Source organism: Sebastes umbrosus, chromosome 3, assembly GCF_015220745.1.
Source record: "Sebastes umbrosus isolate fSebUmb1 chromosome 3, fSebUmb1.pri, whole genome shotgun sequence".
Taxonomy (NCBI): domain Eukaryota; kingdom Metazoa; phylum Chordata; class Actinopteri; order Perciformes; family Sebastidae; genus Sebastes; species Sebastes umbrosus.
In genome coordinates, this window is record NC_051271.1 from 14,896,120 (window position 1) to 14,915,376 (window position 19,257).

At 36.7% G+C, this 19,257-nt stretch overlaps 1 protein-coding gene across 1 annotated transcript; it reads left to right on the forward strand.

Moving 5' to 3' along the window:
• Window positions 1-1,948: 1,948 nt before the first annotated feature.
• Window positions 1,949-15,582, forward strand: acer2 (alkaline ceramidase 2). The gene is made up of 6 exons (XM_037765475.1): window positions 1,949-2,368; window positions 2,747-2,861; window positions 7,341-7,482; window positions 7,979-8,116; window positions 13,008-13,145; window positions 14,466-15,582. The coding sequence occupies exons 1-6, from the start codon at window positions 2,255-2,257 to the stop codon at window positions 14,650-14,652; spliced, it is 834 nt and encodes a 277-aa protein (XP_037621403.1). The 5' UTR covers window positions 1,949-2,254; the 3' UTR covers window positions 14,653-15,582.
• The last annotated feature ends 3,675 nt before the right edge of the window (window positions 15,583-19,257 follow it).

Here is a 19,257-nt window from a genome sequence, read left to right on the forward strand (position 1 = left end):
TGACTGGAACACTTGAACAGAAGCCATCATTAATGTTATTAGTAACACTGTGCTTTTCCTGTTATGACAAGTCTCATGTCATTGATGCATAAACATGTATGCAGCATTTAAATGTTGTAGCTGGTTGAGATGGAGCTTAACTACCTTCCTTTACTGTTGTATAGCTTAATTTACTGTAGAACAAAAAGCATGTGGGGTCTTATAATATTCATCTGTAAAGTAACTAGTAGCCTACCTGCTAAATAAATGTAGGCTAGAAGAGTAAAACGTGCAAAAATAGAAGTATATAAAATGTAAATACTCAAGTAGAGTAGCCCACATGTAGGCTACCTAAGCAATGGTGCAATGTACATTTACTCAAGCACTGTACTTAAGTACAATTTTGAGGTTCTTGTGTTTTCTTTCCCATTTAATGCTACTTTATACTTCTACTCCACTACATTTCGGAAGCAAATATTGTAGCCTACTTTTAACTCCACTGCATTCACTTGACAACTTTAGTTACTTTGCAGATTTAGATTATTAATACAAAATCAACTAATACATTAGGATATATTGTTATAGATTAAGTATATTTTGATGCTTGTACTTTTGTACCCTACTTTTACGTAAGCAGGCGCTTCAGATCAATCTGCACACGCACAAACAGACTTAAAAACAGCTTTTTCCCAACTGCCATAAACCTCCTGAACTCTGACATCTCCTCTGTCTGAGTTGAACACGTGCAATGTAAATCTACTGTTACGGACATGTGCAATAACACGTTGGTCAATTTTGTGTCACTTTTGTGCAATGTGAATACTGTAAATCTACTGTTACTGATATGTGCAATAACATATGCTGATCACTCTGTGCAATAATTATATAATTATCTGACGGACACTTTGTGCAATAATCTGACAAAACTGTAATCTGGCAAAACTGTCACCTCATCATATACATATTGTATTTTTATATTTTATATTGTATTATCTTTTATATTTTTTATATTTATATTGCACTATCTCTTTTTTATTTTATTATCTTTTCATTCGCACCTATGGGATTGTCACAATCGGATTTCATTGAACTACACAATGACAATAAAGGGCTTGAATCTTGAATCTTGAATCTTAAGTAACATTTTGAATGCAGTACTCTTTTTTTTTTACACTGTTGCTTTTAAAAGATCTGAATACTTCTTCCACCATTGTACCTAAGTAAGTGTACCAAGTTACTTTATATAACTTATATAACTAACTTAACTGCTACCGAGTCAAATTATCAAAAAACAACAATAATAATAATTTAATAGAATTTAATTATTATTAGTAGTATTATTATTTTATTTTAGTTAGTTATTATTATTATTATTATTGGTATTAATAATAATAATAATAATAATATTTTTTATTTTATTTTTATTTTTATTTTATTTTATAAAATAAAATAAAATATTAATTAATTTAATTTAATTTAATTTAATGTAATTCAATTCAATTCAATTTAATTTAATTTAATTTATTTTATTTTTATTTTTATGTTTTTTTAGTTTTAATTTAATTTAATGTAATTAAATTCAAATTAATTTAATTTAATTTAATTTAATGTAATTCAATTTAATTTAATTTAATTTAATTTTCTTTTAATTTTTATGTTTTTTTAATTTTAATTTAATTTAATTTAATTTAATTTAATTTAATTTAATTTAATTTAATTTAATTTAATTTAATTTAATTTAATTCAATTCAATTTAATTTAATTTAATTTTTTTTTATTTATTTATGTTTTTTTAATTTTAATTGTAATTTAATTTAATTTAATTTTTTTTTTTTTTTTTTTTTCTGCCAATGTACTGCTCCACATAAACTGGTTGGCCAACCGCCAATAAACACCAAAGAAGAAGAAGAAAAAGAAGGCCGCTGTGGTCACGATACACCGAAGAAGAAGGAAGTAGAGCGGAGTGAATCCTCTCGCCGCGCTTGAACACTCTTCGGCTGCAGACCGAGCAGCTGTCAATGCAACACAGACACACAGTTACTGACTCTGAGCGTCACGACGAGCAGGAGGAGGCTTTGTGGAAGGACAGACAGCGGCTTTAAAATGCAGCACAGCGACGTCTTTTGTAGCTTATCACATTGTCGTGTCGGTGTCTCAAAACGTTAACATCTAACGTGTGAACAACGAGCCGAGAGATAGGGACGTTTTCCTCAAAGAGTGGTTGTTTTTTCTCTGAGTGTTGTCTGCTGTCCATCAGGACGGGACTAGTCCAGACATGAGTAACGTTAAGCTCATTTTTTGGGACCAGTTGCAGGCTGGCAGCTCCGATGTGGACTGGTGTGAAGGCAATTACCTAATTTACCCCAGCATCGCTGAGTTTTACAACACGGTCGGTTTGTCCAGCGTTAGCTAACGAAGTGTACTATCTTGTGTTTTTTGCATAACACAGCTGTATGTGTACAGTCACAGTTAGATAACTAAACTGCAGCTTTTCTGCCTATTTTTACTTTCTATATGCACTGCTTTCTTATAGTTTTTACTATTATTCTCCATAGCTAGCTGTAACTTTCATTTATCTTCATGTTGTTTACAGTTAGCATCAGGTTTTTTCTTATTTTCCACTGGCTGTTTTAACTTTGTTAAAGGTGCACTGATCAACTTCTGACAAGCATGACGTCATTGAGCTGCATCGATCAGTTCAACTGTGATATATTATATATTTTTTTGCTCATAGCTTTTTTCCCCTTTTTTTTGTTTATCATTTCAGATCAGCAACATTTTGTTTTTTGTTTTGCCGCCCATATTAATGTGCTTGTTCCGCCAATATGCAACACATTTCAACAGTGGGATTTACCTCATATGGAGTCTACTAGTGGTGGTTGGTAAGTAGTTGGCTGGCTGACCATTAATGACTGTGTGATGATGACCTTTTAACCTTTCATGTTTCTTTTCTGCTTTGTGGGAAACCTTCATCATCTTAATTTCACCTTCAATTACCATCAGCTAACAAAGCGTACTGCACATCTAATATACATTATCTAAACATTTTGTAAAGTGTCCGGCATGTGTTTTTATATATGTCAGTTGATGTAATATAAACTGGGGAAAAAAAGTTTGGAAACTTGTGTTTGGTCGATTATTTCTCTGTTGTTACAATGCTAACTGGCATTGTATTTGACATCGTTGGAAAGCCTGTTTATTTACCTTTACAGTGATGTCCAACTTGTAAGGATCATGCATTTGTGGGATGAGCAGCACAGCTGATTATGTGGGTAGCGCCCAAGAAACATTTGCCAAAATGCTCAGCCAATGGTAAACAGTGTGTTCACCTGTTGGTATTGACTCTTGTTTTGAGTTGTATGGTGGATTGGATGATTGAACTCTCTATCAGTAACAAGGAACAAACAAGACATTCCTCAACCAGTATCCTCCACCCGCTACTGAGGCTCCTGATGGTGTATTAAATGAATAAAGTGTAAAATTGCCAATATGTCTTGTTTGTTCCTTGTTACTGAAAGAGAGTTCAATCATCCAATCCACTGTTTACCATTGGCAGAGCATTTTGGCAAATTTTTCTTGGGCGCTACCCACATAATCAGCTGTGCTGCTCATCCCACAAATGCATGATCCTTACAAGTTGGACATCATTGTGAAGGTAAATAAACAGGCTTTCCAACCATGTAAAATACAATGCCAATTAGCATTGTAACAACAGAGAAATAATCCACCAAACACAAATTTCCAAACTTTCTTTTCCGAGTTTATGTCAGTTGATGTAATATATAAACATGCTTTATATCTGCTGTATGAAGTGCTTGATTTATACAAAGATTATTAGAGTGTGGTCTGTAATAATCTTTTAAAAGAAAATACACTGCTGCTGAAAAAATTAGCTGCCAGAAAAATAACAATTTTGACAATTTATTATTTAAGTCATTTTTTTTATGCCAAAAGTCACTGGTTACAGCTTCTCAAATGTGAATATTTGCTGGATTTCATAATTTCCTGTGAATATTTTTGGGGATGTGTACTGTTAGTTGGACATTTGGTAATTTTTCCCTCTTTTTTGACATTTTATTGACTAAACAATTAATGTGAATAATAGACAGATTAAACCTGCAGTAAGCAAAATGTTTTTGGCATCATTGGGCAAAAATTCCATAATAACCTTTCAGCATATTGTAATTCAAGTGTTCTGAGAGAAAACTAGACTTCTGCACCTCCTCATGGCTCTGTTTTCAGGCTTTAGAAAATCTAGCCCGTGATGGAAGACTTTGACCAATCACAGGTCGTTTCAGAGAGAGAGAGCGTTCCTATTGGCTGTGCTCCGCCTGGTGGGCGGTGCTTGATATTTTCTCAGCTGTTCTCAACTGCCGGGTCGCAAACTTTCTAATTTTACAGCTAAACAGTACATTACAAGATGTTTCTGAAAACATTTGAGGCAAGAAATAGGCATTACAGTAACAGAATATTGATTCATATTTAAACAGCGCTGCCTAGTTTGACCATTTGATCGGAGCTTGCAAGTGAGTGACAGCTGCTCAGAGACAGCAGGCTCCAGCTCGGCTCTGATTGGTTGTTTTCCTCCAGTCTGTGAAATCTTGTAGATGCTATTAGGCGCACCGGAGGACACAGAGACACATGGTGTTTTTCAGATTACCTGTCTCACGCACCACTGTCAGAATATAGTGACGGTTTTATAAAAATAACTTATTAATATATTTGCTCCAATCCTACCCACTGCAGCTTTCATAAACTGAATATTTGGGATTTTTTTGGACTGTTAGTCAGACAAAACAAGCAATTAAAATGTGTGAACTTGGGCTCTGGATGTTGTGAAAGGCATTTTTAAAGTATTTTCTCTTACAATATAAACCAAAGAGTGTACAATTTATTGAGAAAATGATCTGCAAATTAATAGATAGTGAAATTATTCCGTAATTGCAGCCCTAGAATGCACAAACAATGAGTGAGTACATACACAAAGTACACGAGTTACACGTTGTACAGCATGTATGAGTTGTATGTAGGGGCCCACATTCTTAAACTGCTACAACAGCACCGTTAGGAAGTAGGTTTCCTCAGCTGTCGCTGTCCTCATTTATAGCTTTAGGTTGTCCTGAATTTATTTCACCCTCCTTAGAAAAACACTATATTATGACTAGGCTTATTCATTGGTGGGATGAATAAGCCTATTGCCAAGATTTCATTTGATTGGACACAGTATTTCAGTTGTAAATGGTGCTACTGTATGTAAACAACAGCACAGTCTGAAAGAGATTACAGTGCACTGTTCTCTTGCCTTGCAGCTGTTACAAAAACACTCTGGTTGCACTGTCAGCAAAGATAACCTGACAGGCCTCCCAATGTTCCTGAGAGGTGACCTTACGGGATGATAACTGAGTAGCTGACCTTGAACTATGGGTCATGTATTCTCATGCTGGACTGTGTAACTTTGTATTCATCTCCCGTGTCAACACCTGCCTTCCAAACCAGTGATCTCAATAAATGCAGCCTCCTTTTTTTCCATTCATACATTTCTTCTTCCGTACCACAAATGCTTACTGTATATATGTGGCCTTTAGCTCTGACTGCATCCATTATTAGGAATCTGGAGGCTGTTAAAACTCACACAGCTGACGAGAGGGGTTACATGGTTTCATATGTCTACCACCGTCTCTGTAGCTGGAACGACCTTTGACCTCTGAGCAGAAAAACAACCCTATAGGTTCTAGCTTCAAAGCAACGTTCAGCTGCTTTTATTTGGTTTCGGCTTCAGATGTGTCGTACATATAGTTTAGGATGACTGCATTGCCTGCTACCAGTGCATATACAGTGTTGGACTAATTTAATTATTGGTTAATCTGCAGATTTTTTCTTTTCTTGATTAATTATTTGGTCTATAAAATGTCAGAAAAAGGGGAAAATGATGGTCACAATTTCCAAATCCAGTCCCATGTGACATCTTAAAATGTCTCGTTTTGTCCAACTAACAGTCTAAAAAAAATATTTAGTTTACCATCATAGAAGACGGAAGAAACCAGCTAATATTTACATTTGAGAAGTTGATTACAATTAAAGGAGCAGTGTGTAACATTTCTAGGATCAATTAGTTAGTGTGTCCCTTAATTAGTGTATAATCACCTGAAACTAAGAATTGTTGTGTTTTTCTTATCTTAGAATGAGCCCTTCATATCGACATAGGGAGTGGGTCCCCTTCATGGAGTCCTCCGTGTTTCTACAGAAGCCCAGAACGGACAAACCAAACACTAGAGAGAGCCTTTCACGTTTTTACGTTAACCTGAAAACCACTGTAGTTCTCCCACACGCTTGTTAAACTGTGGTAGCGTGAGCCGCAGAGTGCAAAACCGGGGTACCGCCAGCTACTGTCTGACTTCTGTTGCTCCTAAAGTAGTGTTATAATGGTATGGATGGCCTCTGAGCGAGGCGAACGGCGTTACCACGGTTTTGCACAAATGTTACTGCAGTCTTGGAAAAGGAGGAGTGAGCAAAGGGGTACTCAGTTGGTTGCAATCTGCAGTCACACCACTAGATGCCGCCGAATCCTACACACAATTAATTTGATTCGATTTCCAGTTCAATTAATGAAATAGTTCCTGATTCATTTTCTGTAGATCGACTAATCCATTAATCAAATAATTGCTTCAACTCTTATTTCCATGAGAAAGTTGAGGCGGTCTCAGTAGACGTTTTGTTTTGACTGCCCATGATGTACGAGTTCACTGACAGGTTGACATGATTAGTAATGTCTGGCTGAGAGCAGCAGTCCCTTTTGGATAAGAAGTTTGTTGAACTGTAGGAATCTCTTGTTATGAGAACAGATTCTTCTGATAATAGAAGGTCTGTTGGACCGTGATAACGAGGGGGCACTGACTGATCCATCCTTCCACAACATTTCAAAACTCCCAGTAACATTAACACCGGTTTTCAAGTTACTATTTGTGATTAACATGTTTATTCCAGTGTACAGTCCTGTCCCTGACATCCCTGAAGCCAGTCACTTGTCTGCCTAAAACATTTAATGTCACTATAATGTTTCTTTAAAGGGATAGTCCGGGTGTTTTGAAGTGGGGTTGTATGAGGTACTTATTTATAGTAGGTGTAATACCTGCAGTAGATGACGGTTGACCCAGTTTGGAGAAACAGACAAGAGTACCAGCACAGATTAACTGATATATCTCTTTGACTTTCCTTTCTTTTCAAATGGACATAATGAAATCCAACACTGAACACATCAAAGGTTTTATAAAGAGACACGCTCTCAATAAACCAGCCTCGTTAACACACTGACTAACTTCAGATGACAAACATTTGTGTGTTTCTGTGTCTCCTTCTTTCAGGAATCGGATCAACATATTTTCACGCCACTCTCAGCTTCCTCGGCCAGATGCTGGATGAGTTGGCCATCTTATGGGTGCTTATGTGTGCCATCGCCATGTGGTTTCCCAAGAGATACCTACCCAGGATGTTCAGGAGGGACCGGTATGTTGACTAGTGTAACTTTGCCTACACACAGCTGGAGGTGTCTGATGCAGTAGTGGTTGTGTTACATTCATATTTTACAAACCACGTCACATTAAATCAATTTCACAACCAGGCAGAGGGCACTTTTATCTCGTATTTCAGGTAGACATACAGTATTAGTGGAGCTCAATGTTGTGTCACATGATGTGTGCCCACTGCTGTGACTCCCCGTTTAATAATAGGCCTGTCTGAGATAGCTGACACCAGTAGAAACTGCATCACATGTCTTTACTTCTCTTTCCATTGTCACAGAGCTGTCATGGCTGCTCTTTCACTTCAGGCTGGTGGTTAAAAATGACCCCCTTGTTGCTGAGTGATTCTTGTTTATTGTCTGAGTGTTATTGTGTTATTGTGCTTTCAGCAAAGAGCTGTCAGACATTTCACAATACTGTTCTTAGAGTGCAAAATTGCTGCAATTTCTGTTGTTCTGACTTGTTTTGCTTTTCAAATTCAGGTCAAGGTTCAAAGTGGTCATCGGCATCTTGTCGGGGATCACCACTGGGCTGGCCTTTGTTAAACCTGTCGTCAACTCTTTGTCACTGATGACTCTGGGCATCCCCTGCACCGTGCTGCTTATTACTGAGCTTAAAAGGTTAGTGAAAGTGTTTTTTTAAGGAACTGCAGGTGAACATGCAGCCCTGATCCAGGACCATCATATAATGTATCATGTAGGACTGTGTTATTCGACTAACACTCATACAATTTTGTCGACTATTCGATTAGTTGATTCAAATGACAGATCTGTGAATCTGAGTTTCTCCACAGAAAAAACACACTTAAGCACCACTTTAAATCTGGTGTTTTACCAGAGATGTGCTCATAAGTTTCTTGTTAATAAGTCATTTACATGAAAAAGCATAAAAAAAGACTAATCAACTAAAGAAATCTTAGTCGACTAAGACCAAAATGACCGATTAGTCAACTAATCGACTAAGAGAGGGCAGCACTAGTACCATGGCATTTCAGTCACTAAGTAAATCTCCACCTAGTAAACACGTGTGTTATATCTAGGCTAAGTTTGAACTTTAATACAGCAGCAGATATCAATGAGCATGTCAGTGGTTCAAAGTTGTCTAGTCAGTGAAATCAGCTGCTGTAATGTTAAATAGTTAAAGATGTAGTTTCTGCAGTCTACAGTACATTAACATATCACCTTTAGCCTTCTGTACTGTCTGACATGTTGTCTGTTCCAAGTTAATTATAGGACCTTATGATGTGAAAGAATGTTCCTAAAAACACACAACAAGCGACTCATGCCCTTTTTTGTGTGTGTGTTTGTGTGTGTGTATTGCTTCCCTCCGTAACAGCAACGTGTAGCTGCTCTGTTGTTTCCGTTTCCCACATCCCTTACTCACCACCGTCGGTCTTGTAACCTGAAGTCATCCATTGTTCAACCTGTTAGTTATTCCTCACATTACTGCGAGTGCCAGTCATCTACGGAGGCCGCTTGTTTTTGTTCTGCTAAGTGGGAGATAGTTCCTGTGGGCCCCGGCCTGATTGACCTTTGCCCTCAGAAACAACTATTTTGTTGTTGTTTGCCTTTTTTACAGTACAGCTGGTGACCTCTATTCCAGTCACTTCCAGTTAGAACAAGAACAACGTGTCCCATATATAGGACATCCATTGCAAATATTCTATTAGTGTTGAAGCAATAATACCAGAAGTCATATTTGTGCTATAATAGCAGTGTTATTCTTAAGGGACAGATATCATACAAAACAAACAAAAGTGATTTTGTCTGAAGGATGAGTTTGTGCGCATGTGAGAGCGAAGTTCATTTTCACATTGCAAAGATAATGGGTGGATCCATTGACTGTATTATTTTTAATTGAAACAACAGATAGAACTCATTTTCATTCACATATGTTGAGGTCAGAGGTCAAGGGACCCCTGTGAAAATGTCCATGGCAGTTTTTCCTCGGCAAAGTTTAGCGTAAGTTTGGAGAGTTATTTAGTCTCCTTCCCGACAAGCTAAGAAAACATGGTTTTTAGTTTCATATGATACCAGTAGCTTCGCTCTAGCTCTAAAACCAGAGTCGGTCAGGATTGGCAGCGATCTCAGGGTGGTTAAAATAAAAAGAGAAACCAAATTCTTTTTTTCCCTGGATTTTGTGAGTCCAGACGAATCTATCTATATAAGCCACGTCCATTTGGGTCTATATTGATTTACCACCATTTTGAATTGTTTTCAAATTCAATTTTTTTTTGCTGCTACTCCTACAAATTTTGAGCAATCAACACCAAATTTGGTACAGAACAGCTCTGGACCAAGCTAAAAAAAACGTTTTGTTTTTTTTCAGGTTTTTTATGTTTTATTCAGTTTTGCTATAGCTGGCCCCCAAACTTTACTCCAATGCTTTGGACAGGGCTTATATTACAAAAAATGTCATATCTCCTGAACGCTTTGTGCTATTGTGATCATATTTGGTGGACATGTTCAGATATGATGTTTGAGTGACTGTGACAAATTCGGTGCCATTTGGCCAATAGGTGGCGCAGTAGCAGCATCATCTAACTATAAAAGAAGGAATCTCTGTCTGTCTGTCTATGTATGTATGACCGCCCTTCACTTATCAAGAACCGTTCACCCAATCAACTTCACACTTCACACTGGGTACAGGCAGCCATACCGCGGTTCTTGACAACGCTGCAAGCAGCACCTCTGGGAGCCAAGCAATCGGCCCGTTCCAGAAGGGCACACCCTTCCGAACAGGCATTGCACTATATTGAAATACCATGAACTTTATCTGCCCAGATTTTAAAAAGGAAATTTTCAAATTTTTTCACATTACAACTGGCTTCTTATTTTCATAGTTTTGGCCATCATTACTATCTTTAATTACAACATTGTTTCCCATCAAGTTAATTTCTGATATCTTTGAAATCACTAAAAAGAAGTCTGATCAACATATTCAAACATATTTGCAAATAGAACTTATTTTGTACAAAAAAACATGTTTTGACTCATTTTGAAGATCAAAATATATATTATTACATGTTGTCTAAGATTATTGACATCTAATATGCTAGCTAAGCCATCATCATCATATCATTAATACCAATGCAGGAAGACCTCCAGACCTTCGCCTCACTGATCCTATGGAGCCTCTTCCTCTCTTTTCCCTTGAGTGAGCGAAGCCTCTCAGCAGTGCTCCACCCCAGACAGACAGACTGGCCTTTCCTTCACTTATCTTTGCCTCCAACACTCAAACGCCCCATCACACTCGCTGATGCTCACGTCTCCAAGGAGAAATCCTGGTTTCATGTCATGTGTCTTATCTTACATGCTTCTGTTGGAGCAGATAGACACACGTTTTTTTCAGTGTCTGTTAGCAGGAAGGGGTGTGGGCTTACTGTATGGCAGTTGTACTGTATGTATGTATGTAAAGGCAGTTACTGAGCCCATAGCTGGCTTAGTACTGTCCGGCTCCCATGTGAATATAATCGATCAAAACACTTCGAAGTAAAATAGAAGTTTGATGACAATTTAATGGCCTATTTCCCTCTGGGAAGTCGTATCATTGGCCATCTATTTTAGTACATCCGGTTGCTGATGAGGAGCCGTGACACAATTTCTTTCTGGCCCAATTATGTAACATAGTGACAGTTTTCGCCACTGAGCAACTCTCATAGGAATGAACGGGAGCCCACCTCCAACACTGTATCCAGTTCTCTTTATACATCCATGTGATAAACCCACTGCATGCTACCTGTCCACTGCCAAACAGCAGACAGGTATAAGGGTATAAGGGATAATGTACAGCGAGCCGGTCATTGTTGTGAAATAAACCCCAACAGGTGGATCCTGACGCGAAGCGGAGGGGTCTTGCATCCCCCTAAAAGGGTTCATTTCACAACAATGACCCGCTAGCTGTACATTATCTTGCTTATTACACGGCTACTTACTTAAGAAATCAATACTTTGACACAAAAACGGTCCTCCAGAGTCTGACATCAGAACTGCGCCCATAGCAACGGTCTGTTATACATAGCAACGGTCTGCTATAAAGAAATAACAGACTGTAGAACGCTGTGATTGACCAATCAGAATCCAGTATTCAACAAAGCCGTGTAATAAGTCAGGGATAATGTACAGCGAGCCAGTCATAAAAAGTTCCATAAGCGAGCTTTAGAAAGGCAAAATGTCTTTACTTCTCTTTCCGTTGACACAGAGACGTCATGGCTTCTCCTCCACTTTAAACTACCACTTAAATTTTCCATGGCCTCTGCAGCTGAGTGATGCATGCTGTTTGTGCTTTCTGGAAACTGTTTGTGTCGTCCCAACATTCCTTTCTCCTTGAAACAATAGCATCTCAAACTTAAGGCTTGTTAAAGTGTATGACGACTTCATCAAGCGCTCAGTCTTAAGGGAAGGTGACAAACTGTGTCCCAGTGACTAAACAGTTGCATCATCAACAGTCAGCCTTCCTTGCCCTAGCTGTCTTTGTTTTGGCAGTGTTTGCCTCCGCCAGCAGCAGCAGCAGCAGCAGCAGCAGCAGCAGCAGCAGCGGGGCTTTAACTAGGGTGTCTAAGGAGGACACTAAGAATAGTTTTATCAGCAGCACTCTGGATTAGCACATGTCTCTGTAGGTCAGTGGTGTGTCCACTTGGAGATATTTATGCAGAGACCAGAATACTTGGATCACAGTTCTGTCAGCTCCCCAAAAGAAAGAGAAGATAATCCCCTTCACTAAAAATAAATGTGCTAACCTACAATTTAACATCCTGGTATGGACATCTCAGATGTAGCCAGCTAGAGTGGACAACACAGACAGTCGAATCATTACAGAACCTCAGAACCAGCCGAGGGGATTAGTTCACCACCAGAACTGAAGCCAAGACTCTGAAAGAGCCCATCCACACCCTGTTTGACCATGAATGCCTGCCCTCTGTGAGGATTAACATGCCTCAGGCTAGAAAGAATATTTATATATTTAATTCCCACTCCAACTAAAATTTTAAATATTAAATTATAGTTTTATTTCAACTAAATTGTATGTACTTCAAAAACATTTATCTCCAATTTGTATCAGCTGATACTATTGGTGGAGGACATCCTGTGGTTTATGTTTCTATACGCTGTTTGCAGTGTTGGGCAAGTTAGTCAGGAAGTGTAATAAGTTACACTTTACTTATTACTCCTTTAAAAAGTAATAATATTTAGTCACTGTCCACACAGTCTATGCACCTAAAAGACCTACCACCTTGGCATTTATTATTCAAATTTCAACTGAGGGTGCAATGCACGCTTTTGCACCCACGCGTAGAACCAGTCCTGTCTCTTCCTCTCCCTCAAGGCACGGTCATACATGCACCCGAGGCGATATTCGCCTGAAAGTTCACCAAAGTTCAACTCGACACGATGCGAAAAGCGTTCACGTCATCGCAACATAAGCCTATCTGTCACAACTTTGTGTTTGTGTGAATTTGGGTGTGTTTTCACAGTTGTACACATTTCTCTGTGCTCTGTTTGGTCATCGCAGGTGTGAAAATCCACGTGTGTTCAAGTTGGGTCTGGTCTCGGGGATCTGGTGGGCGCTGGCTCTGCTCTGCTGGATCAGTGACAGGATATTCTGTGAGATGTGGTCATCTGTCAACTTTCCCTACTTGCACTGCGCTTGGTAAGCTCAAAGACAACTCACAAGAATTTTATTGTTTGGACTTTTATTAAGGTTATACACTTGAGACACAAAAAGTGAAATGATTATTATTAAGACGTATGCTGTTAGACTACAAAAATCCCCATCTTATCAAGTCATTTCTGTCTTTAATTAAGTCTTAAAAATCTTATTTTTGTAAATTTCAACTTATTTCAAGAAATTAGGGTCTGGCTCTTGAAAATGAGAGAATAAGGGAGATTGCTGCACTAGAATTAAGACAAATAAAACAGGAAATTAAATGTATTTAAATAAATTTTCATCAAAATACCAGAAACAGGGAGATTTGCATTGAAAACAAATAAAAATAATCTTACTGCACGACATGAAAAGGAGTTTGGGGAGACACTACAGGCAAAAACATAGTTTTTCATGCATTGGTCAATTTTTAGATTTCGGGCTATTTTGTCTTTTAACGCGTCTTCTACTTTGTCTATTTGCATCTGTAGATTTCTCCTAAATTCACCAAAAGTTTGCATTAGACAAGGCCCCATTTGCATATTTAAACATAACATTTCAGAAAACTTGTAATACAAAAACTATGTACGTAATGTACTTAATCAACTGGAGAAGTTTCATGGTGATATCTATTAGTTAAACATGTTTACCATATTCACCTATCGTGGCTTCAAAATGTATGAAACTTTACAATACACATCTTTGAATGCCGTTTTCTCAAAATTAGTTTCTTCTCAGACTCTGAGCCAGAAATCTCCACTTCAGTAGCACCAAACTTTCCAGTTTCATTCCTATCTATATTCTGAAGGTTTTTACAGAGGGGTTTGTTCAGAAATCATTCATATCTTGATATAAATTTATATAACATGGCGAAAATTGATTTTTTTTTCTATGGCTGTTGACAGTATTTTCTGATTTATGGAGTGATGAAAAGAAATCCCCTCTGTAAAAACCTTTGACTCTAATATGTCAACAAAATGAAACAATAATTTTGAACCTGGCTTTATCCAATGTTCAGAAATGTACTGTATGCAAATTTGCACATATTTGACAAGATAAAGCCTCATTTTCATATTTAAACATACAATTTCAGAAATCTTGAAATACAAAAAACAATTGTCTTAATGTAACTAATCAACTGGGGAAGTTTCATGGCGATATCCATTAGTTACATTTTTTACCCTATTCACCTGCAGTGTCTCCCCTTAAAGACTCAAATTGCAGACAAAAGAGACCTGATAAAGCACTGTAGACTTCTTGGATATATTATTTAGTGAGCCAGTTCTCAGGCAGCTTGGTTCATTCAAACTCATCTTGCTCTTACAGGCACATCCTCATTTGCCTGGCTTCCTACCTGGGCTGTGTTTGCTTCGCCTACTTTGACGTGGCGACCGAGGCCCCGGAGCGAGGACCCGTCATCATGTTCTGGCCCAACGAGAAGTGGGCCTTCATCGGCGTGCCATACATTTGCTTTCTCTGCGTCCACAAGAAGTCTGCTGTCAAGGTGACTTAAGGTGTCTGCTGCTCTGCAGGATGTATCCTAACAACTATGGCGACTTTGTGGCCACTTGTGCTCTTGTGACTGGGTGATGTAGGCGATGCACATTGAGGCTAAACTTGAGGATTTATCTTTTATACAACTCTGTCAAAGAACAAAAGGTGAACAAATTAGAAAGAAGGGTGACTGAATAAACAACACAATATCGAAGCCAAGAAACCTTTACAGTGTTCCAAACATCTTCTCAGGCTTTGCATATGAGATCATGTCAGTATTGGTATTATATATTTCAGGCTTCTTTAAAAAGAAGATTTTGTATGTTTTATAGTAACTCAGAAAACCTCATTATAAAGCATTGTATTGCCTTTATAAACATTAAGTATAGCATCTCATAGGTGCAGTCTGGCCAATAGGAACAATAAAGCACTGGATCCATTAACTGTGATTAATGCATAATGCATTAAAGCTTCATATGATATTGCTTAGCCGATCGAACTATGCTCAATGAATCACCAAGCTGGTTCATAAGATGTTACAGAAGTGTTGTTCACACAAAGCCTTATGTGTTTAAAATGCATTCAGGCTGTTGTACCTGCCCTCTTTGTGGACGGGCGTTATTATTTAATACGCCAGAAACACAATAGGCTTATTTCTGTTATGGGTATACTATGTTTTGCTTACAGCATGCCATTGTGATTGTTTAGGAGATAGTATATGAGAAATGTATTTAATATTCTCCTCCTGTATATATTTTGTTAATAACTAACTAATAAATAACTAGTTATTTTCCGAGGAAAATCATATAATTCACTGACTGAATAGGTACCCTTTGATATTGGCCAAAACCCAAAGTAAAAAAAAAAAAAATGAATGTGAAATCAAAATGTATTGAACTATGATTGACTATTTAAGGAATTAATTACATATTTTGCACAAAATGAAGAATGGTTCTCAAAGCCTTTGGCTAAATGCACACTTCAATGGTAATTACAAGTATGTAGCTCAAAACCTCGCTTCCTAATGCACAGCTAAAGTTTTCACGGCAAATGATTTTTTCTCAACTCTTAAACATTCTCTTCAGGGTTATTTATTCCAGACTCCGTATTTTAGACTTTATGCTAATTATTATCGCAACTAATGAAAACTGTGCAAAAAGCCTTAATCAAACAGGATACAGAAGCAAATGAAGGTACACGGTGTCCTTGTGTGATGCATCTGAATGTGTTGCTCTCAAAGGGGAAATGCAGAGTATTGATTGTGTTAAAGGACCAGTGTGTAACATTTAGGGGGCTCTATTGGCATAAATGGAATATAATAATAATAATACTACTTATGTTTTTCTTTAGTGTATAATTATCTGATAATAGGAATCATTGTATTTTCGTTACCTTAGAATGAGCTGATTATATCTAGGGAGCGGGTCCTCTCCAAGGAGCCGGCCCTTTTGCACCGCCATGTCTCTACAGTAGCCCAGAACGGACAAACCAAACTCTGTTAACTTTTCCTGCTTGGGCCGGAGTCGATAACGTTACTCGCTGCTGCCGTCGCCGCCGCTCTCTCTCTCTTGCTTCACCACTCACATACACACACTCTACGCACTGCCTCTGCTCTAAATGGCTCTAGAGAGCGCCATTCGCGTTTTCGCCTCGGCCACCGCAGCTCTCCAACACGCTTGGCGCACGAGAGAGGCTTCAGTTGGTTGCAATCTCCTCACCTCATTGCTAGATGCCGCTAGATCCTACACACTGGATCTTTAAAGAACAATTGGGAATGAGGTTATAGCAGGTCAAATTGTGGGACAGATGAGTCATACTTCTGACCTAAAACCAAGTCTAACTTGTTCATTTGGCAGAACTGAATAGAAATTCTTTATGTAGAATATAAAAGGGAAGTATGTTGAAAAAGCTGAACACTAACTCTAACCAACAAAGATCACCAAAGCTTTTTCACCACAAACCATTGTTTTAAATGTTGTTCTTGAAAACTGCCTCAATTATTTCACTCCCGTCCTCCTGCAGAGGCTTCTGGGAGCTCAAACTGCTAAAATAACTCATGCACACACATGCAGGGTCAAATGAAGGATCATTATTTAGAAATAAAAAACTAGTATTTTTGTGAGTATTTTGTTAAATCCAAAACAATTTATATTTTTCTAAGTGAAGTGCAGCCAAAATTGAAGGGTGAATGGTTTTTGATATTGCATGAATATTACCTTTGTATTGCCAAACTGTTTTTTTTTGTTTTATTTAATCTTCAGGAGATTCTTTGGGGACAGTATTGACAATGTGAACAAAGCTGTTGTAGCCCTAGCATACTTTAATTGTGCAAATGATATTGAATCGTACATCTGATGTATGAATCACCCTCAGATAAAGTGTGTTTGTGTGAACAGGACAGCCGGTTAAATGCTGCCCTCTGCATCGTGATATTTGTCTTGGCATGAGGTATGATTATGATCTCATAACAATGAGTTGTGTCCATTTTATGGACTTACATGTGTATATAAATCTCAGTGTTTCTCTGCCTGCATTGACAATACAGACAAACTGCACAGAAATATTTATTTTCATAATTTATCCTGTTTTGTAAACAAATATTTGTAATAGACTAGAACATTAGTATATTTTTATTTTATGCAATAAACCAAGCCAATACTCAAAATGATCTCTGGTGTTTATTTTACAAATTAAATACAATATGTTGGTATAACACATGCTTTAAAAATATTGTTAATTATACATTTTTCAGCTGTTTTTGGACTGAGACTCACAATGACTCAGATGACACTTTTTGCCACCAGGGGGAGAAATTTTTCCACATCTCCCTTATTGTTTTTCTCTCAGCACTGATCACTCCAGAACAACCTTCAGTTTTTAGCATAAGAAAATTAGAAATATGTGATTGAATTAATATACAGGACCACCACCGTCCCCCACAGCAGACTGATCAGTCCCTTTGAGATTTTACTGGACATTCAGATGTACAGATTTTTAAAATATACTGTACGTCTAGACATACAGTAGAGTGTCTACAAGAAGAAAACAACCGCCCTCCAAAAGAAATTCACAAACGCAAACCACATACAGTGATTAATTATAGTGTAAACCTGAGAAAATATGGTATTTTTTTCTATTTATTTTAAACATGGACAAACATGATGAAGTCACTGCTGAGCACCACTTAAATTAAATATGTGATGTGTCACAATTTGGTCTCTTTAGGTCAAAATGTCAATACTAAAATAAATAACGACACCATTACGAAATCATATGAATTAATGACAATGAATAACAGACAATATTATGAAATGTTATTTTATCCTGCTTATTTTCAAAATTCATTATTGCCGATCATATTTTATTCCAGAATTGTTTTTTCAAGTATTTCAGTCTTGAAAAAGAATTTCACAATGCTTGTTGCACAATTTATTTATTTATCAATTTAATTTCATTATGCCACTTTTCAACTTTTACCGGAAGTCCCGCCTCCTGTGACAACAAAAGACGCTCATTGGTCTCCCAGACACGTCAGTCAAACAACAGCCATGTCTACATTATGGGTCAGATAGGAGACCATGGGCTTTAATCTGGTTGACTTCAGTAGATTTATTTCACCGTTATACCTTCAGAATTTTTTTTTCAAGTATTTCAGTCTTGAAAAAGAAGACTTTGTTATGAAAAGTTATTTATTAAATTACATATTAAATCAGTATAATAAAATAATGAGTAAATATATATATATATCTTATCTTATCTATATCTATTATATATATATTTGATCTATATTTATCATATATATAGATATATAGATATATAGAGAGATATAATTAATTACATAACTTCACCATTATGAAATTATATTAATTAATACAGACAATATTATGAAATGTTATTTTATCCTGCTTATTTTCATTATTCATTATTGAAGATAATTTTTTATTCCAGACGTTTTTATTTCAAGATGTCCCCTTTTCAGTCTTGAAAAAGAAGACTTTGTTATGAAAAGTTATTTATTAAATTACATATTAAATCAGTATAATAAAATAATGAGTAAATATATATATATATCTTATCTTATCTATATCTATTATATATATATTTGATCTATATTTATCATATATATAGATATATAGATATATAGAGAGATATAATTAATTACATAACTTCACCATTATGAAATTATATTAATTAATACAGACAATATTATGAAATGTTATTTTATCCTGCTTATTTTCATTATTCATTATTGAAGATAATTTTTTATTCCAGACGTTTTTATTTCAAGATGTCCCCTTTTCAGTCTTGAAAAAGAAGACTTTGTGATGAAAAGTGGCATAATGAAATGAAATTGATAAATAAATAAATAAATAAATAAATACATTGTGCAACAAGCATTGTGAAATGAAAGAGACTTTGTAAAAAAAAAAATTTTTGACCTAAAATAAACTTGTGAAAAGAAGCAGGAGATGAAAAAATAATAACACTAATAAGCTGACTTTTAGAGTTTTTTTATTATTATTCCAAATGTGTTGGTTATTATGTGCTGCCTGTATTTATCCATATGATTATTTATTCCATAATAATTGATTTATTTAATATTTAAATATGTCGAGTTCCCCAT

Excerpts from the sequence above, each read along its gene's own strand:
- acer2 (XM_037765475.1), top strand. The coding sequence starts at position 2,255 with ATGAGTAACGTTAAGCTCATTTTTTGGGACCAGTTGCAGGCTGGCAGC. Across the intron at positions 2,862-7,340 it reads GAGTCTACTAGTGGTGGTTG|GAATCGGATCAACATATTTT; the intron begins GTAAGTAGTTGG and ends TCCTTCTTTCAG. Across the intron at positions 8,117-13,007 it reads CTTATTACTGAGCTTAAAAG|GTGTGAAAATCCACGTGTGT; the intron begins GTTAGTGAAAGT and ends TGGTCATCGCAG.